This window comes from Diuraphis noxia, unplaced genomic scaffold (assembly GCF_037042655.1).
Source record: "Diuraphis noxia isolate RWA-SAM2 unplaced genomic scaffold, SU_Dnox_SAM2 contig0004, whole genome shotgun sequence".
In the NCBI taxonomy this organism is placed as follows: domain Eukaryota; kingdom Metazoa; phylum Arthropoda; class Insecta; order Hemiptera; family Aphididae; genus Diuraphis; species Diuraphis noxia.
Genome location: NW_028301714.1, coordinates 42733136 through 42756475, shown reverse-complemented (window position 1 = coordinate 42756475; position 23340 = coordinate 42733136). Strand labels below are relative to the sequence as shown.

Here is a 23340-nt window from a genome sequence, read left to right as displayed (position 1 = left end):
TGACAGTGGGGCGCGGGGTGATGACAGGAAAGCAGGGGAAATGTTTTGAGTGTTCTGTGTTCAAATAATGAAACATGAGAAAGGGAATCTAGTTGATACTTTAAAGAGGTTAAATGGAAAAATTCTAGACGTTTTTAAAATCGGCGGGAACAACAAAAAATTAAAGGAAAAACAGGCATTTCTACGCAAAACTTTAAACTAGTTTCCGAACTTAAATCGCTTAGGTTTTTTGTTATAGCTTAAGAAACTAATAACCTCAGATACTTTTCACCAGATCCAGATGTTATTATTACTATTTAACACTTTTTGAGCTATTTATAAGAAAATTTCGATTTTTATTGTTTTTGTATAATAAATGTTCACTTAATCAAAATACTTGAAAATTTAATACAAAGTTCCTCATAACTTTTTGTAAATGGAAATCTAAAAAAAAATTGAGGTAAAATCTATAATTATTTTTTTATGAGGGTCTAAAGTTAAAAAGTTTGACAAAATTCTTCAAAATCACTAAAATATTTGTAAATTATTTTGATTCAAAATTCATAAAATGTTTCTATTTATAGGTATCTAAGATTTTAAAATTGAATGTAAGATTCCTAATAGGTTTTTACTACCTCAAACAAAACAAAAAACTGCTTGAAAGTTAAACTATTTTTATTATATTTTTATAAATATTTGAACTTTAATTCTTTTCGACATAGGATTTTTAACCGTACCTAAATGCTAAATTAACAAATTCTCATTCAATGATTTTCTTATTTTCTTATAGTATTTCAAAAATGACTAACTAACCGCGCATAGACACTCAATTTTCACCAGATGTTTATTTTACCATTTTTTAGTATTTTTTTAGTATTCTGGTCTCGGGATAACATTCTCAAAATATTTTGACTAGTTTTTATCTACTTATAGACATTTTTTCGTTGGATAAAAAAACTTGAAAATTTAATACGCAATAGGTTCCTCATAAGTTATTATAATAACAACTAAATTATAATAAAGACGCACAAGGAAAAGTTAGATATAAAATAGGTACAATTTTTTTTTATAAAAATTTAAATTTTTTAACTTCACGAATTTTCTCAAAATCTCAAAAAATTGCAAATAATTTTGTAGTTACAAATTTTTAAGATGTTAAGTTTCATAGTTAAAGAATAAAAATGTAAATCGTGATATTTATATTAAAATTAAAATAAGTTTTTTTTTTTATTTTTTATCTAGAATTTATACAATCTATACTACAAAAAAGTACAATAAGCATAATGTATGTTTAATTAAGTGCAATAGCTTGAATGTCTTGAGAGAAGAAACCGTCCAGTGAAGGTACTTCGACTTGAATTTACAATTATTTAGGTGTATTCATATTATGTTTACTTTATGAGGTCACGGGGCCATTGTCGTTTAAGTCTCCTGGTGGGATTTCCTGGGACGGAGATGGATAATAACTTTTTTATATGGGGATTAGGGTGATTTTGAAGGCGATTCCTAAATTTTGAGTAGTATAGCTTGGCTGTATCAGTGACTTTCGGAATGTGAAGATCTGTATGAAGTGTGTGGTTTGAAATATAAGGAGGAGCATTGGTTATGAGTCGGAGGATTTTTGATTGAAACACTTGTATTTTTTTTGTATTTGATATTTTTGCAGTGCCCCAGAGCTGTATGCCATAGAGCCAGATAGGCTTAAGAAGAAGATTATATATATGAATTTTTGTTTTGAGGGATAATTTTGAGAATTTACCGAGAATAGGTCTGAGAGAGTAGAGTCGTTGATTTAATTTTAATTTTGTTGTGTGTATGTGTTTAGCCCATGTTAGACGTTTGTCAAAGGTTAGACCTAGATATTTGGCTGTGTCGGAGTTTGGTATTGGTTTGCCGTTTATATGTGCCGGAGGAGGTTGTCTGTGGCGAAGAGCAAAGGTGGTGTGTACAGATTTGTTTTCATTAATTTTGACGCGCCAGAGGGAGTACCAGTGTGATAGATCATTTAGGTGTCTTTGGAGAGTAGTTGAAACCATGTCAGAATCGGTGTGGGTGGCATATATTGCTTTGTCGTCGGCATATTCAGCTATTTGTGTATTCGGATTAGTGGGTTGGTCTGCAGAGTATAAATTAAAAAGAGTTGGAGATACAACAGCGCCTTGAGGAACATCAGCTTTTATTGGGGATATACTGGAGTATTCGGTTCCTGACTTAAAATAAGTTACTTATATTAATACCATAAAATATCATTAAAAATATAGGCTGTCAGACCATCTCCACTTAGAATATTAATTTTTTATAATTTAATAATAGAATATTTTTTAATATGATTGGCATTGAATTCTAAAAATATCTAGAAGGGAAGTTTCACAGTTGGAATTCGACTAGGTACCTTATATTATGTAATAAGCCAACTTACTATTTATTTTGTGAATACTGATTACTGATAAGTGATTAGTATTTATTACGATTATAGATATGTTTTAGTTATGGTAAATGCAGCTAGGCATCTATTTAATAATAATTAGTATAATCACAAAACAATATTTTTTTTTCTTAAGTGCTCAACGTCCGCACACGTCAATGAGTGGGTATTTAATAAATTATAATAAAATATATATACAGGGTGATTCATATAGGTGTGTTCAGACATTAGTGATCGAGGGAGCACGGCAAATTTTGAAATCGTGATCCCTATTTTTTATTTTTTTGACATTTTTAGACATTATTCTTTATGTTACAAAATTCACAATTATAGGAATATTTTTTAAAAATGATCAAAAAGTATAACCATTGTCAAAACAATAAAAATATATTTACCTAAAACTAAATTAAAAACAGATATCTACATAATATTTATAATATTACTTAACCATGTTATGTAGATATAGAGAATTGATGAACATAATATTATATGGTAATATTAATATAATCACTAGGTAATTAATAAATGCTCAAATATAATAACTCAAATATCTATAAAATGTTCTATTATTTGTGTGCAGCAGTCATACTCATACATGATACAACAATTAATACAAATAATCAAATCTATAGATAGGTACTGCAGGCCACACAGAACACAGCACGACTTTTTTTTATTCTGGCATTTTGTTTGAAGCACAATCCGCCCCGGCCCCTCTCGTAAACACTCCTATGATGATTCACAAAGCATGCTCACACCTTTTTTCATTAATAATGAAGTTATTCAAAATCTGATTTTTAGAATCTTTAAATATATAATCAAAAACCATATTTTCTTGTGATTTTTTTGTACCACTTAAGGAATGTTCTGTGGCGATACAAACTTTTGCTTTTCAAATTAGAAACCCACTTTTTACTGTAAATTATTTAGCAGCTAATTTCAGACATTCAATGTATCCAAATAAAAATTCAAACGAGTAGTTTCCTAGTTATTAAAATTTTTGTAGTGTTTGTACTAAGGATAATAGTCTTTAAAAATCGTTTTACAAAAGTATAAAATAAACGTATTATTGGTACTAGTATTAATGATAATTATGTTGGTTTTACAAATTATTTATGTTGATACATTAGTATTAATGACTAATATTTTCAAACCCGCCTTAGACAGGCAAGTATCTATGTGGTCTGGGCCCACTCTCCCCGAAATTTTTCCCGTTCTTTTGTATAAACTTACGATCTTTAGAATTTAAATCAAAATAAAATAATTTGTTAAATATATTTTTTGTTTTTTGGTATAAAAAATAAAAATAAACCATTATAGAATGGTCGAATTTCGAATTATATCATTTATATCTAAATTTACTAATTTACATATTGTCTGGTTGCGTTATCGCCGTGACGGCAACCACTTATTCACTTATTATAATATAATTTTTTTTTTTATTTTTTTTATAGATTGATGTATCGTTATCATTTAGCCGCCCGTCTAGTTCGGAGCGTACGCTGAATTATTATAATATTATAATGCTTCAAAATATTTAATTTTGTTCTTTTATTTTTTTTAAACATTCTGACAACGAATGACGATAACTCACCGGAAGGATACTATACAAAGCATCAATATTTCTACCTTCGATAGACCGTCTCATTTTAAATTTGGAAAACCGTTTTAAACAAAACAATGTTGTTTTGTCATCAATTGAAATACTATTGCCAAAACTTGATTTAAACGAAAATGTTTCAAAACTTAAAAATTTAAGCATATTTTACGAAGATCGTGTGTCTGAAAATATGGTTGTATCTAAATTTTTACTATAGTGTGAAAAATGGGTAAATGTAGAAAAAAACCCACCGAAATTATGGATATTTTTGGACGCATGTAATAAGAAGTTTTACCCAAACATACATTTTTTATTGAAAATTTTGGTAACACTACCAGTTTCTACAACAGTATTTGAACGTTCATTTTCAACACTAAAGCGCTTAAAAACATTACTTCGTAATAAAACTAGAAATGAGCGTTTAAAGGGACTTGCTCTTCTATCAGTACATTGGGAAATGCTTATCTCAACAAATGAAGTATTGGATATAATGGCTTAAAAAAAACAGAAAATTTATATTATAGAATATAGACATTAGTTGAAAATATTTAATAACTATAGATTATTTTATATTATAAAAGTTTTAATCTTTCAGTTTATAAAAAAAAAAAGGTTTTGAATATCAATCATGTATGAAAATTGTGATAAAATTTATTTCGACCTCCCAAGATAAAATCCAGGCTACGAGTCTGATCACTCTGATCATAGACCACATATCTTATAAACCTATACAATGGACCTCTTATTTTTAGAGCACAATGTTAAATAACTCAAAAACTACTCATTAGAATTTTGATTTCAATACATCAAAATTCTCAAAAAATTATCCGCTAAATAATTTCTAGTAAAAAAATTAGGGTTCTCGTTTGAAAAGCAAAAGTTTGTATCACCATTGGACATCCCTTAAGTGGTATAAAAATCTCAAGAATTTTAAAATAAGGCCTTTCAGTATATTTAATGATTCTAAAAATCAGATTTTGGATAACTATTATTAAAGAACAAAAAGGGGGATGGGCATGCTTGGTGAATCACTCTGTATACATAATAGTTACTATAATACTATGTACCTATTAATGTAATAAAGATATATAATATGTAGGTACTTGATAGTGGAGTGTTGAAAGTGTGACTATGTAGATATTATCTAAATCTTATGCTCAATTGTGTATAATATCTTAATTCATGGTACAAACGCAAATATTCGAGCGGTTCAATGACATAGTTATTGACATCGCGCGCTTATGTTTTCTTCTACCGAGTGTAGTGAGGATCGCAACAGGTGTTTTATATTTATCGTAATCAAAAACGCGCATGTGTGTCTTATCTACGAAAATTTACGGCGTTGGCGGGTATCACAAAATGATATACGTAGGTACCACGAAAATAGTTTTCATTCGTTTTATTGCCTGTTACGATAATATAATATATTATTTTAATAATAATCGTATCACCCGTTACCCATGTAATGTTTTTTTTTTGAGAAACGTTTTTGCCGTACGTCGAACGTGCGTAACGAGTTCAAACACGTTTAATCATCGAATGTAAACGTTGCGCAAGCCTACAACTTACTAGCCCAGACGGCACGGTCATCATTTAGTCAGTTTATCAGCTATTTTCTAGTAGAATGTTATGTGAGTTGTCTGTTGTTGTATACGGCGCTTAGCATTGTAATAATATTTAATAATAATATGTAATACCTAACGTCACGTCTCCGTCGATACCGATTTTTTCCTATTTTTTTGTTTTTACTTTATGCTGTTTGCGTCGTTGACATGACTGACATGGTTTTGAATAATACATAAAACAAATACGATCTATACTCGTGATTATGTTGTCCCAAACGACGAACGCCACCAAGGAGACCATACATTCGGGACATTTTATGGTCTCGAGTTTTGAAGCCGAAGCTCAGGACGACGAGTATCAAGTGGCCGTGCCCGTGTCTGAAGAAATACTGACGCGGGCTGACATCAACAATTCAAAAACTTCATTAAATAATCTTTTCCAATGCATGTCCGTCGCTTACAGGTAAACTATACATCGATACACTCGTGAACTTATAATAGGTATCTATTCAAACGCTTGTTTTATTTTATTTTACAAGTTTAGTAGCCATATGTACAAGTACTAGGTTATGCCTTTTACTCCTTTAGAATAATAAATTAGTCATTAAAACAATTTAAAAAAATTCCTAATTTGTGATTTTAATTCATCATAATACAAATTAGGTATGAGTACCTATATTTATTATAATGACAACTAACAAGTAGTAAAAAATCAAAATCATTATATAGTAGGCATATTTCATTATTATTTATATTATACTGAATAATCCAAGAAGTTGATACTAAGTCTACATTCGCCACAAGAACATATTATTTAATTTAAAAAAATTATATAGGTTATATATTTTTACTATACTTAAAATAGTACCTAGGTAATTGACTTGATATGATGTTGAAGTTGATATTCTTCAAAGTTTTAATGTTATTCAACTAATAGTTATTTAAATAATATTGATAATATTATTTAATTGTTGAATTTATACACAAAGAATACATTGTTTAATACTATTATAAAACCTTCCTTTTTTTATCATATTTCATGAAGTAGTACCTTCTTTATGTGGGGTGAATGAACATTTTGCCCTAGCTCGAATAGGCCTTTTTAACACATGCATTGGTATGCAATAACATGTAAATAAACTATTTTTCAACTATGTATTTTATTGATAACTATTTAGCCATAATTTATGAGTGTTCTACATATTTTATAAAATTACAACAGCAATATTATTTTATATTCAAATATTGTTATTTTATTAATTTGAATACCGCATGTTAAATCATCTTTAGGTATTCAGAAGACATTATACTTGTATAATAATACAATATGTTGTCTCAGACGTCTCAGTCCTCGCAAATTTTAGGTTCAGAATCATCCATTTTACTCTGTTAGTTTTAATAATGAATTGACATATCAATTAAAATGGTAAAAATATTATTTATGATCCAATGTCGGTATATTATACGTTGTAATTTTGAAGTAAGTAAATACTTATTTTTAAATTCTCATAATTTGCTTTAAAATTAAAACATAAGAACCCTATGTAGGGTTGTTCATAATATTTTTACCTTAAAATTTGATATTAGGTCAATTCAACAATCATTGTGAAAAAATGTTTTTCTTTTATATTTAATCTGTGCAATATGTTTATTTTTTTTTCTTGCGAATTTATCTACAAATTGTTATTTGCCATAGGCCTCGAAGGTTGTAAAGTCGATCCTGGTTCCATGCACACATTTGAAAATAAATTATGCTCTAAAATGTATTTAATTAATAAATGGATATTAAGATATGGTGATGTTCGGTTATAAAAAACCTCTTAAGCAATGAAATACTTCATATTTTGATTGAATATAGTAGGTATATAATATTTTTATAATTCATAGTTCTTTAAATAAGGTTAGAAAATTTATTATTAACTCAGTGATCTAATATATAATATATAAATGATTTTGGTTACCTATATCCAGGTATTTTTGCATATAATATTATTGATTATAAATTAATTTAGCTATGGAAAATTTAAAAGCTATTTCTATTGGTCGAATATTAATATAAATTATCTTACAAATTTGTATTTAACTAATTTACAACAGTCAAAACTCATACTGATATCAATAGAAATGTATTACATTTTTTCTTATTAATTTAAACTTAATTGTAATTAAAAATAAGTATATTAAATGTATTTGGTACATTATTTTTAATGATTTAAGTGTCTATTTAATTTTTAGGAAATCATCCTTGACAGAATTATTCAATTATCAACTAATTCTTGAAATAAGTGATTGATAAACTTTGTATTTTTAAATATTTAAAAAGCCTTAAGGATTTTAATCCTATTTTAATTTGTTTAAAATCAATTTATCCCCTGTTTAAATTAAACTGGAGTAATTGCTGATTGATATTTATTGAGCTGAATATCGAATATTTTATCCATTGATTAATTATGTGTTTAGCCGGTTATTTTGATATACTATACTGAAAGCATTTCAATTTGATTTTTGCATTTTAGACACAAACTAACTTCTCCTAAATGGAATCGTTTCAAAGGAGTTCGTTTAAGGTGGAAAGACAAAATTCGTTTAAACAACCTAATATGGAGGTGTTGGCATATGCAATGTGAGTTATTTTTTGAGATTACATGTTTTTTTAGAGACTTTTCCCAATTTATACCATTTAAACATAGACTTATAGAAATAGACTGTATGTTTGCCTCGAGGACTAGGAGGGGTGCTGGTGCCAAACAGATAAAGAGAGATAGCATGACTTTTATCATAATAGTAAAATGGTACTGTTCTGAAGACAACCAATATACAGCTTTAACAGTGTCTGATACTCAGAACAAGCTCCACCTTCTTGCATACATTATCATCCTTAATGTTCTGTCTATTCCTATGAGTCTATGCATTTAAATGACGGTTAAACATTTTCTTATCTTGCTCTCAATGACTGGCTATAAAGGTCTTAACATTTGACATTGTAGTCTTGGACAAACTATTATATTAAATCCTTGGTAAATATAAAGTAGTTAAATCCAACACACCACACAATATTATAATATATAATATAGACAATATGGCCATATTAATTACACATTTAGAAACCTGAAACAAGAAAAATACTTACTTTCCAGGCACGCCCACAGAGAAGTAGCTCACTAGGTGCAAAATACTTTTAGTGTCAATATAAAACCTTTTAAAATACCCAAAATCCGTTATCGTGTAATCTCGTGTTCTACTAATTGCGGTCGAATAAAATATTATTGTGCGACGTGTATGCTCTATACTTATATTCATACATTTATTGTCTTTATATTTTATCGATAACGGCAACGATTACGAAAGTCGATAAACAGCAAACGTGAAGACAACACTATATTATATTATTATAGTATTGTACTATTATGTTATGCATTATTATTTATTACAAATAAGATTAGAAAATATGACATATAGGTAATAAATTAAAAATGAAAAACACGATTTTTTCGGCCATGGGGGGCTTCAAATCCCCAAAACCCCACCCTTGCGCACGGGCCTGCTATATTTAATATATTGGCATAATCAAGGTCAATGAACATAAATTATAAAATAATAGAGAAGGAATTTTTACCTTTTTTATTTATTTGAAAAATAAAATTCTAATAAAATTCTCAGGTGGTGCATTTGCATTTACCCCCCCCCCTCCGGGCGTGCCTGTTACTTTCACTCATTGTACAAGTAAAAATGTTTATTAGAATCATTGAATGTTAAACATGGAATTTGTATTATAATCTATTTTACATAAAATGCAATACTTTGTTTAAAACAATTTAATGTATTATGTTTAGGTTACAAAATTAATACTTTCATTTTATGAACTGAATGAATCAAGTTCATAGTAACATTATCTATAAACTTGTTTTAAGTGGTAAATTTCATTAAATTTTAGTTTATAATATTAATCAATAAAACTGTCCAATGTGTACTATTATATTATAAAATTTAGTTGATTTAAAAAATAGATTTTTTTAAACTTTATTTTTAAAAATAAACAATCTGTGATTAATACATTGCAATAACCTTGTATGCAGACATATGTATTTATGATCTGTATGATGTAACTTCCCAATGGCGATATTTTACTTGTATTTATTAAGTAAAACAATATAATTATAAAAATGTAAATATTAATTAAGAGATATTTACAAATTATTAAACTGATTTTAGATTTCAGTGCACATTTTAATGACATTCATTTACTCGTTAAAGAATACCTGTTTTTTGTTTTAGCTTTAGAACATTTTCTTTTCCTCGTATTTATTAATTTGGCAATACCTATAACCTATTTATATTAAACATTTAAAAATAAATTAGTAAAATTATATACAAAACTTGTTTTAGTATACAATATTGACTAATAATAAATGTAAAAAAATATGATTTGGTATTTGTTTGAATATAATATTTGTTGGCAATCAGTACTAGTATTAATTTTAATATATTATTTAGATATTTAAATATAGTTTATAGTGAACTGTTTATTATAATAATTTATATTTATGTATAATCATCAACTAATATGTACCTAGTTACCTAATTAATTGTTTTATTAATTTAGAATATTTTTAAACATGAACTTTTGTTATTATTATTGTTACTTATTAAACAACAATTGTGTTAAAATATTGTCTGGTGTTAACTAAGACTCATGATGACCTTAATACCATTCAATAATTCATTTATGGCATAAAAAACACAAAAAATTACTAATTACAATTAACCAACTAATATATTATACAATGAAAAAATTGTTTTGATGAAATTTTAGAACATTTATACTTTAATGTGTGTACCTTATCTTAAAGTTTTATTATGCCCACAACTTATATAAGTAAAATTTAAAAGACAAAACATTCTGGTTTATAGTTCTGGAAAGGTATTATTTTTAATTTGTAAACTCATAATTATTCTCATGATTAGTGAAAAATAGTTAAACATTTTAAGAAATAATGACCTTAAGTTGTCAAAAATGCAACATAAAACCTATAAATTGTATGTTATTGAAAATATTCTGATATATATGTTATTGAACTACATTTTTAGCTAGAAAAGGAACATTTAACAAATTAAATTGTCATTGACTTCTGAGTCTTACTGATAATACATTTATTAGTCCATTCAGCCCCATCTTCTTCAGAAAGACAACATTCCTCGACCCATATGAATTTGTTTCTTAACACAACATGAAAAATACCTAAGACTGATAAATTAATAATTTCATTATTGCTTACTATAATTTAACTTTCTACCCAAAAAAATGGTATCATAAAAATCCTTTTATCGCTCATCTGATCACAAAAGTGGACAAATTGAAATTATTAGTGTTCATGTAATGTTTTATTTAGTAATTATATAGCAAAAAAAATGTTTGAAAAATAATTATTATTTAATAAATGGATTGTACCTTTTTTCCATCTATCAGTAGTAATTATAATTTTTTGTAGTTATCTTATTTAATATTCATCAATGGAGTCCTCTTTAATTTAACAAAACTATGTAGGAAAACAATTGTTTTAAATTTGTTTTATTTATTTTTAACAGTTATTAAGAAAAGTAATTACATGATCTGTCAGTTTGCATCGCCAGTAGAAATTGTGGATATTCACAAACAACCAGAGGTATATAAAATAAATAGTAGTGTTGTTTTGTTACCAGTTTAAAAAAATACAATTTAATTGGTTTTATTTTCAGGCTGTTGTTTTGGAAGGAAAATATTGGAAAAGAAAATTTAATGCAGTGACTGCAGAATACAAAAAATGGAGACTATTTTATCGGAGTTTACTACAAAATGGATTCAAAGAAAGACAAAAATTAGTAATTATTATAACTTTAATCAATATTAGCTATATATTTGTTTGAAAATCTATTATTAAAATTAATATGTTGCTAGTAAGTACCTACATTAGTATAATTTTAAAATTAATTTTAAAGATAATTATTTCACACATTTTTCTAATCAATCAATATTCATCATGTGACTTACTACTAAAAATTTAAATTTAAATTTAAGCCTCTCATTGCTCCTGGCGCATATTATATGCCTCAATGACAGATTACATTGACAGGCCATTGACACATATAATGCGTTCACTAATTTATATTAAAATCTATATAAAAATCTAACAAAAAAATGTCAATACCTAATTTGTAATATTTCCAAAACCGATTTAATATTTTTTATATTGAACTAATTGCTCAGGTACTTGTTATTGATAAATATTTAGAAACCCAGCAATTAAAAAATATTTAAAACTAATTAGCAAATTAAATTATTATTATTATTTCGATATTAATTAGTAATTTAGGAAATTCATTGAAAAAATTGAAAAAATTTCTTGGCCTAGTAGTATAGTATATAATTATTTAAATGCTTGATAATGAAAATTTTAAACATTATAGGTACTAATATTATTATTTTACCTTTTTCACTTCAAAAATTATTTATTTAATACCAAATGTTACTTCTTTTATCTAGTTAAATGTATTCATTTCAACAAATATCTACTTTCTCAATATTAAATAAATAATTTAAAAAAGAAAAATAGGCACAACATTTATTGTTAATTATAAAAAATATTATGATGATAATGATGTTGAATAAACATTTGCTTACCTATGTTTTATTTTATTTTTTATATTATCAAACAGTTTATAACTAGATTAAAATAATTTTATTATTAAGTGTACATGTTGTTAATATTCATATAGGTATTGTTTAGTGTTGTTCTAATTTATATTACATATAAAAAAAAAAAATGATTAAACCCGTATTTAAACAATAATGTAAAAACTATAGACACTAAACATACTAATAAAAGTTTTAATTTAGATTTAAAACATGTGGTAAATGTAACATATATCCTTTACTATAGGATATACAAAAATATAATTTATATTTTAAATTATTTTATAGTACATTTTAAAATTTGTTCGGATACTAATAAGTATTAGTTTTAGTAAGATGGTTTTCAAACATATTGTTACAAGGTAGGCCTAAGTGATAAAGCATTTTTTTAAAGATGAGGATTTTATACTGATGCACTTTAGAGGTCGTATTTTGCAATTTCCATTGGATTAATGAAAAACATTAATTCACTTTAAATATATAATTATGGACACACATATTTTTAAGGAAATCTTGATTTAACCTGGTATTTTTATTATACTTTAATATTCAATATGTAATTTTAAACATTTTATGTTTTAGCTGAATGAATTTTTAGAATGGCAACAAAACAACTGTGATATAAGAATTGATGATGATTATATGAATTTTATAAGCGATACACTTTTTTCAACAGTAACCTCAAATTCTCGCATATTCGAATTTCCAAACGCCAGAGAAGGTATGTAAATATTTAAAAACTTAATAAATTCATATAATGTAGAAATCTTATAGATTTTTATGATTTGTGTATTACTCTTATTAAAATTTAAAATCATAATTGTTTTAAATGTGTTTACTGTAGAATCACATAGTAAAATACAAAACTTTCCTTTAGTTATTTTACTACAAAATAGATAGGTAGATGTGTTTTGTATACAGCTAAATATTTAATGAGGTTATGTTATGTCATTGATATATGCATGGCTAATTAATTTTGTGTTGTTTCGAATATTTATTATAAAGATAAGTTTCTAAATATAAGAGCTGTAGTTAGGTATTAGATAAGAGTTATTTTATTGGGGATTTGTGTATTACATCATATAAGTGTTGATTGACTGATCTAGCAAACATATTAATTTGTAGTTTATTTGCTTAATAAACCATTACTCTCCATTTACAATTATCAATAAAAATATGTTTTTAAAGAATAACTATTATTTCATGCGAGATACTTTTTTTTCAAACACATTAAATTCATTGAGTCTAAAGTACCTACAGCAATATTACTTTTTTCTTTAAAACAACTGTAATTTGATAATTAATTATGACTTCTTTGACTAAGGTTTATAATTCTCAAAATACCCAATAAATAAGAAATCATTAAAAATAAATAAAAATTGATGTATTCAACAGTTATGCAATGTTAAATAGATTAAAACTTATTTTACTTTTCTGGTTAGTCTAATCTTAATTAAATTAACTAATCATTAAAATTAAAATGTATGCTAAAAAAACCATTTGCTATTCAAAATAACAAATCATATTTTGCTAATTAAAATATAATCTTTGAAATTGGTGATATTTTTATTTTTGTTTATGTCTCTGAACCTTTGTGCCTCTGAGAAGGAGCAAAGGTGATGCTTTGAATCAAATATTAAACTTGTATATTAGGTATAGTGGAAATTATTAACTGCTCTATAACAAACTTAAAAATGTATCATGATAATGATTGAGTATAATGATTAAATTATTTTTTTATATTAATTTATGAATTTATGAGATAAGCTAGTATGATAATATTTATGATTTTGAGGTTGATGAAATCGGTATGGTTTTTGTTGATCCCTTATATCTTATTTATTAGGTGTTTAGGTATTTATAAAATAAAATAGAAATTGATTCAAATTAAAAATTTAACGTACATAAAAATAATAATTGATTCAGATCTTTTTGTAATACTTGTTTTAAAACTTGAAGTATAACTTAAATTATATTCTAGAGGGGTTCCATATATTTTATTTGATTTGATTCTGAATAGAATATTAATCTGTTATGTGCAACTCAATTATTTAAACATTTACATTTTTGTGATTTATAATATACCTATCAACTAATTAAAATAAAATGCGCTTGCCCTCCTATTTTTACACACATTGAACTTTCAGTGATTTGTATGGTAACAAAACATAGAAATTATCATTTTTCAACTAACAATTGATAATTTTATTAATTAAAATAGAGATAAATTTTTATTTTTATTAATATTTTGATAATTTTATTTAACTATCTCAAATCTTTTTATGCCATTTAAATAAAATTTCTCAAATTTGTGGTTTTCTTATTTTTTTTTTTTTTTACTCCTCATAAACTCACTTATATATATGAGAAACTATAGCACACACTATGAGTGTCAAGAAAGAAGTGATGTTTTTATGACATGATGTCACTTATTTCTCACTTTTTTTTATTTTTTTATTTAAACAAATTTTTGTACAATAATTAGATTTGATAAAAAAAAGAAGAGAATATAAAATGACAGCGAATATTAAGATTGGGAAGTTATCCATTTCTCACTTAGATATTTTGTTTTTACAAATTTTTAATATCTTGTATTTGCGCTCATCAGTGGGGTTGTAAAAAATAATGTAAAAATATAAATATAACAAGTTTTAAATTAAATTTTTCGTCCCATATTTATTAATCTAAGATATTGAAAGGTTTTATATCTGCAACTCAAATTCATATTTGGTCTTATTTTGATAAGCACACAATTTGAATTTATTTATACAGTCAACTGATTATTCAAATAATATTAAACATTCTAAGAACTTAACTATTTTTAAATACTTTATGAATAATCAGTCAGCAGGTATATTTAAAAAATTCTGATATTTTGCTTACAAATAAGATTTGAAAATTTAATACAAGATTCTTTATAAGTTTTTCATTCTTTATCACAAAAAAAATGTCTCCCAGAAATTCAAATTACATTTTTATGAGCGTTTGAAATTTAAATTTTTACAACATTGAATTTTTACTAGATTTCTTATTTAGCAATTTTCTTATTTAGGTGTAACTCTAGAACGAATAACTGCAGATACTTGAAATTTTCACTGAATGTTTATATAGGCATTTTATATATTTGATAAAACTTTTAAAATATTTTGATTTGTTTTGAGTTGTTTACTGATATTTTAATTTTCCAACTTTTTTTTTTCTATAAATATCAATAAAAATGTATTTGTTGGGTAGAAAAGCTTAAAAATGTAATACAAGGCTTCTAACATATTTTTACAATAGCAGTTGAGAAATAAAAGAAATACATAGTGACAATTTTTTTTTACAAGCATTCAAAGTTTGAATTTTGATAACATATGTGAAAATCACAAAAATTCGCAAATTATTTTAAGCAAGAAATTCATAAAAAATTATCTTTTTAAATCTAAGATTTGAAAATTTTTAATAATCTATAATATATCCTTGAAATATAAACCATCTCCGCTCAGAATTGTTTTTCGTATACAATGATATAATATCATTGGATTCAAATTTAATTCCATCCATTACAGTAACTCATTTATAATTTATAACCTATTGTATAGCAGAGCAACATCCACGACTTACCCACTTTTTTATTAAATGTTGCTAATGTCAAATATATGTTGTTACATGGAATGCAATAATTATACAGCTATATTTATAATGTTATAACTGATCCAATCAGAGACAATTAGAGAAAATTAGTTTATAGGTCTATGGTATACTTGTATACTGAGAATTAAAACCATGCTATAATCATTTAATTGTTAATTTAAAACACACTAAAAGTTTAAAATATTAATTAGTGTTTTAACATTTTTTCATGTAGTAACCAGAATGTTGTACTTGTACTTTCGAAAAAAAATGTTCAAATTTTATTAGCATTAGTAGAACATAGTATGTTTAGAAAATACAATATATTTATACATCTTATATAACTACCATGCTTCATCATCCCTTATTTGCTTCAGCAACTAACCTTTCATTGGCCAACACCAACCTTGTGGCTATGCCCTTACGACTCAAAAGTTGCTCTCATTTGCATCACAAAATTTAAAATCTGTAATTTATAATATTTAAAAATTTAATATTTGGAAAATAAAATATACAATACTCTTTAATATATTATATTGAATTAATAATATAAATATACAATTATTAAACATTATATTATATTTTGTATATTTGCCTTAGTAGTATAAATTAACAAAATATATTGGATTATAATTTAAAAAAAAATTATCAACATAAAATCAGTTATTAGTTTTGATAATAGATAGTAAAAAACTCATATAAATTAAATAAATATTACTGTAAGACAGATTACTGAGTAGTACATACTTCATATAATATACACATCAGTTATAATAGATATAATAAACTTACGTAATTGATTAACCCATGCCTTCTTGTAGCTATATTCGAAGAAGAAAATTATAATTTATATATAGCTATATAATTGTATTATTAATAATATGTCTCAATGTTGATTTTTATGGTGATTTAAGTTTTAAACATTAGTGATAAACTTTGGTGCATTTAATATGCATTTTATATTGGAGTAACTAATAAAAATTTTCTTAAATATTAATTGTATTTTACATCTGCTACTATTATAGTATCATGATAATATTATTGAAACATTTACTAGTAGGTAATTATTATAATATAATGTATCTAATTTAAATTGTCTCAATTATATATATATATATAAATCAATAAGTCATATAGCTAAACCCACTTACTCACTAAAAATGAATACCAATTTTTATTATTGTTATTACAGTACAATTAATCTAATATATGTTTATAAATTATACCTAGGTAATATATATCAGGTACCTATATTGTATTATTGTCTTATTTGAAATTTGAATTTAAAACTAGTACTATTACTTCTTATAATGAGTTATGATATACAGGGTGTCCCGCGAGGATTTACCCATTGCAATATCTCACGAAATAATGGTGATATCGAAATTCTGGTTTTGTAATAAGACTCACAGGGATCAGAACTACAATTATTTCATATTTTAATTGATTTAAACGTTTTGGTAAAAAAGTTAAAAAATATATTTTTTTATTTAATTATTTCAAAAAATATTAAAGATAGCCATTTTGTAGGGTTTATTTTTCTGAAAATATTGACATTTCAAAATTTTATTTTCATCAATTTCCTGATTTTTAATATTTTTTCTAGTTTTGAAGAAATAAAATATGATTGTAGTTTATAACTATTAGGAACACGGAAGGTATTCGGCCGGCCGTATGGGAATGCGCGTGGCGCGGCGGGTCACATGTTTGATAACATTACGGTGTTAAATAATTCGCAATTTTTCTCGAAACTAAAAAAGTATTAAAAATCAAGAAATTAATAAAAATAAAATTTTGAAACGTCAATATCTTCAGAAAAATAAACTCTACAAAATGGCTATCTTCAATTTTTTTTGAAATAATCAAATAAAAAAATATATTTTTTAACTTTTTTACCAAAACGTTTAAATCAATTAAAATATGAAATAATTGTAGTTCTGATCCCTGTGAGTCTTATTACAAAACCAGAATTTCGATATCACCATAATTTTAATCTTTTTTATAAGACATTTGCGCATCGTTCGGTTTTTGGGTTATACATCGTTTGCGCATTGACCGTTTAAAAGGTCCTACATAGTTTTGCACATTAAAATTATTCAACAATAGGAATGAAAAAAAATGTGTACCCCAAGTGCAAATTGTTTTCTAACTTTGATCTTAATTGCATAATAATATGCATATTATATATTATAATGTGATATACAATATACTAAGTAAAAATGTAATTTTATAACTTACATTTTCGAGTTTTTGGTGAATTTTGTCAAAATTTGATCAAAAAAATGTTTGTGTATACAAATTATTTTTTAATTTTAAAAATCTTAAATTATTTATCATCTATATAATATTATACATCATGTACCTAACATAATTCGTTATACCCTTCTATTGTTTAGAATATTGATGCGCATCTGATGTACGATAATTTGGTACAGGTAAGCAGATGATACGCAAATGATATACAGCTAACCAATGGCAGCTATTTATTTCAAGATTCGTATTTAATTACCTCTATAAAATATTAAAATGCGAAGATCAAAAATCCTTTCTTATTGCACCTCTTGCTAGATCGTTAGAGGAACTACCATTCTAAATTTCTAGTTCCTAAATTTTGTAGTTTTGAAGATGTACCGATGAATTGATTGAATTAGTGAGTGAATAGTATTTGATTTATAAGTATATTGTACATAATATAGTAATATAGTAATATATATTGATATTGTATATGTACCAACTACCAAGTATGAATTTAACGTAATTTATTGTTTCTAGTTTTTGCAGAAGAAATTTTTTATATTGATATTAAATACATCACAACATAAATTGGTTTAAAAATTTGATTGATCATGGTTTATTGGTTTACAATATAAGATTAAAAATGAAATATTGGGTATGAATAATGTACGAAGTCATTTATTATCATTGTTTGTCAATTTATATTTAGTTTTGTCTTTTATAGTAAATTATACGATCGTTGTTTAAAATCTTATATTTTACACTCTTCACAGTGATACTACAATGAATGGTGTGGAGGAGGGAGGGGGTGGTGGCTCTCCTCAAGTCCCTGTAATTATTTAATGCTATAGTTACGCCCATGGACACTGGTTTTACTTTGTCAAGGCCGGCACATAAGACATAACTAGGATTACTCAATTAGTTAGGGTGCCTTAATATTATCGCCAACATTACTCTCCTCCCCACTTGGCACTTATTGAACTTATAAGTATTTGTATATATATAATATAATTTTAAATTCTAGATTAAGCGATTTTCTCGTTCAAATTTAAAATAATGAAAAAAAATACTCTTTCTCTTTCCAATATATTATTGTAACACAAATACAATAGGTTTTAAGTATATACTATATAGGTAGGTACATGGGCATAATTTGGGGGTAAATTCTTGGGAAGGGGGTAGTAAATCTAAAAATCTATAAGGGAAAACAACAATATTACCCGCTCAGTTGAATATCTGAGGGTGTTCCCCCAACCGTGTCGCTCTAGATTACTCCTGTGTATTGGTATATATTATCATAGTTTTATTTGTTATAGTAGGAAATCGGTGATTGTATTTAAATTTATAGATTATAAATAGATACTTAGAATGTATTATTATTATTACGCGTAATATTAACTATCGTGATATAAACTTCAAACGATGATGCTGTGATGAGAAAAGTCAAATTACTGGATTAAATAAGTTTATTTACTATTATGCGGCCTCATGCAAATTTAATAATTATTATTAATTATTAATATTGGTGCATTGTTTTCTACGTTAATACGACGAGTATGAAATTATGAAACTACGAACAATTTTTATTTCGAGTTCTGACAATCTGACCACGCTGTTTGAAAATCGAATTGCATCTCATGCGATGAATTACAAGTTGTTATGTTCTTATTTCAATATTTGAAATCGTCGTGAGAACACAGTGTTAAATATAATTATTAATTATTACCTAATAATAACAAATATCATAGATATGTTAAAATATGGTTTGAGTTTTTTATGAATTGTTTGAGCATATAATGAGGTGGCCTGTATAGTCATGGTGTCGCGTAGAGATATGCAGAATTAGTGTTATCTCTTTAAACAGAGTATAGCTGTAGGTTGTAGCAGACAATAGTTATACTACTACTATATATTGTCAATTATAGTAAATAAACAACTTTTTTAAATTAGACATAAAGTAGTCTGCTCAGTGCTCACCATGTGAGTTGCCAATTGGTCACAGTTTACTACGCTTAACAATCAATGTGTATATAAAGCTATTTTTAAGAGAATACATATTAAATTAAGGAATACAAATAAAATAGAATAAAACATAAATATTAAATTATAATCTAACTGTTTAGAGTAGTTTAAATAGTATACCTAATATGAACTTATTAATAATACATAGAAATAAATAAATAATCAATAATCATTAAGATGACGCTACACCCGCATGTGTTTTCTCCGTCTTACAAGTACGTAACATTGCAAAAACTGTTTAGCGCGGGAAAGAACCGAGAAGGCTACACAGTCATAACTAAGAAACGAAATTCTCACCACAGATAAAAGGGAATTTCGACTGTGCAACGTTGTTTTTATTTTTTTGATATTAGACCTGAAAAAAAAGTTATTCGATTTTGAAAAACGCAAAAATAATGAATTTTGAAACAATAAGAACTTTTTTTCTATTTGTGATATCGAAAAATTGAAAACAACGTTGCACAGTAAATGTTCTCCTTATTATGTGGTGAAAATTTCGTTTCTTAGTTATCACTGTAGCCTTCCTGGTTCTTTCCCGCGCGAAACAGTTAGTGTAATGTTACGCACTTGTGAGACGGATACAACACATGCGGGTGTAGCGTCCTCTTAAGAATCTAGATAGTATTGGATTATTCCCATTTCCCTATGTGTCCTTTAGCACCGTTAGATACATATTCTGTATGATGTAGAAATAAGATTCATGATATCATAATTTTTGTGGATTTATTTTTTAGAGGTTCTGGTTTCATTTATTTTTGGTATTTTGTTTTGCTGAGAACACTAACTTGATTATGAAATTCGTATTATAATTTATAAATATTAAAATACCATTATTACTGATAAGTTGGTGATGGGTCCATTGAGAATGTCTGGTAACAATGTTGAAAGTATCATATTTTAACGAGATCTGCCAATGCAAAATGTATTAACCTAATTTGGGTATAATAGTATAAAAATAATATTAGATCAAATTTGGGGAGACAAAAAATTTAATTATTATTATGGAATTTGGATTTTAATGTATTATTCGAAAGATGATAAACACACTTGTCTTGTTTAGCTTTTTTAAATATATATTCAAGAAGATGTTATTTAATTTTCTTTTTATTCTATTGATTCCGATAAAAATTATATACGGCAAGTGTTATTGGTAGGTTTTTCTCTTCTACAATTCGATATTTCACAACATTCAATAAACACATTATCTACATGGATGATTATACGATGTTTGTGTTTTTCACTTAATTTTTATTATTTTGTATTGTGTTTTATATAATATCTATAGAAATTCGAAAATGCTAAACGATATTGACTATAATATATTATGCAAGACTTGGAATTAACATATTAAATTCACTGACTACTAAGAATCATTGTCTAAATTACAGCAATAATTTATAATTAGATATTATTTACTTATTTAATTGTTCTTATCGGCTTACCAGTATGTCCCAAATACTACTTGAAAAACCAATTAAAGTGTTTATCGTTCGTAAAACATAATATATTTTTTGATTAGATTACGAGAAGCTCCGCTCCTCACTCTGTCTTCTCAAAGAACTTAATACCATCGTTTTATTCCATCGCCATATCAAAACCGAACAAATTGATACTGTTCCATATATCGTATTTAATAACACTTGTAAACCTACTAGTTGCACTATTTCTCGCCATTCGAGATTTTTCTAATCAGCTTGTAGGTTATAGTCCAATATGCCAACGTCAAGTTTTATGTATACAAAACGTACGTATGTATATATTATTATTACTATGTATATAATGTATCGAAATATTTACATTAAATATTTCGTTGCGCCAACACGTGTCTTTAACGCTTTCGTCATGTTCGCTGTTCTTATAACCATAGGCGCAAATAGTGTTTGATATTTGGAGGGGATTAAAACCCAACTTAAATAATATTGAATTAGCTTAATACCAACATTCTGGAAATGTTTGGGGGACTTAGCCCCTAAAGCCCCCCTATGCTTTTAATTCTGTAATGTATTCGTATTATTCATTTTAAATTACATCGTGCACAGAATATATGCCTTTGCTTTTATTCTTCGAATAAAATACAACACGAATGTCACATAAATATATGATAAATATCGAAAAGTCGTATAGAAACAAATTAAATTACCGCCTACGTCATATTAAGAAAAAAGGGGGCATGGCGCATACTGACAAAGCTATTATTTGAGAAACATATTATTTTATCTTTTTTTCGGGTTAATCTGGTGTCGGAATTAATGTTGCTAGTGCCAACAAATATTGTAATATGTACTGCAATATTACCGTGTTGGACAATAATTGTTTATGGTCGCCTATTTTGTTTTTTGAAATAAAAAAAAAAACCGAATGATATTTTGATGTTTCTGAATACATTTATGTACTTGCGCGCGTGTACTGAATAATATTATAGTATTGTAGTACATCTAATTATAATGACGGTCGTATGTGTGTTTCGAGGAAGGAAAATATAATATCTGAAAACACGGCTGACGGCTTTATCGAAATGATTATTATTATAATACGGTCTTGTTATGATAAGATTATAATATTATAGTGTTTAAAAAAATATTAAAGTGTGGTATTTTTAAAGAGGTTTAACTCGGTGGCAGTAAATCCGTTATCACCATAACCAGTAATGCCATTATTGAAATCGAACGTTCGATATTATATTTACACACGCCCAGAACTCTTCTCCGATGTATACTATTATTATTTTTATTTAATTATGCCGAGCGATTTATTATAGTTACGCGCGCGTTCGTATTTATAATATTATATTTATACATAACGTCCATTATAACATCCAGTATGCACTTATATTGATGCATAATACGTATTTGTATTATAATTTATAACATCATTGTACAAAGTTGACGGTGTGACGTCCTCGCTGTAATACACAAAATTGTAGTACAATTTTTTGACGTAAGTTAACGATTGATTTTTTTTTAACCGTCGAGTGTTCTCAGGGAGGGGGTAAATCGATTTAATTATAAACAAGATGATGATTGTTGTTTTATGTGTACGTTCTATTTTTACTTGTGTTCATTAATTTTTTTTGTTTTTTGTTTTTAGACAAATCGACTGCGACCAATATTGCCGATTTTATACAACCAAGTTTAGGACAGCTGCAGCCGAATTTAGATGAATTCATGGATACCATAGAACCTTTACAAGGTACCTATACAATACTATGTATATGATTTAATAATAATAA

The 23340-nt window shown here is 26.1% G+C and overlaps 1 protein-coding gene across 2 annotated transcripts in view; it reads left to right on the top strand.

Moving 5' to 3' along the window:
• The first annotated feature begins 5465 nt into the window (after positions 1-5465).
• Mondo (MLX interacting protein mondo) overlaps positions 5466-23340 on the top strand; it is a 25846-nt gene continuing 7971 nt past the window's right edge. The window contains exons 1-6 of one of the 2 annotated variants that reach the window (XM_089227885.1): positions 5466-6032; positions 8086-8192; positions 11156-11232; positions 11306-11428; positions 12822-12960; positions 23199-23300. In XM_089227885.1, the coding sequence (XP_089084011.1) occupies positions 5833-6032; positions 8086-8192; positions 11156-11232; positions 11306-11428; positions 12822-12960; positions 23199-23300 (748 nt within the window). In that variant the 5' untranslated portion in view covers positions 5466-5832. The remainder of the gene's footprint in view (positions 6033-8085; positions 8193-11155; positions 11233-11305; positions 11429-12821; positions 12961-23198; positions 23301-23340) is intronic. The other variant, XM_015513373.2, reaches the window with a different exon arrangement.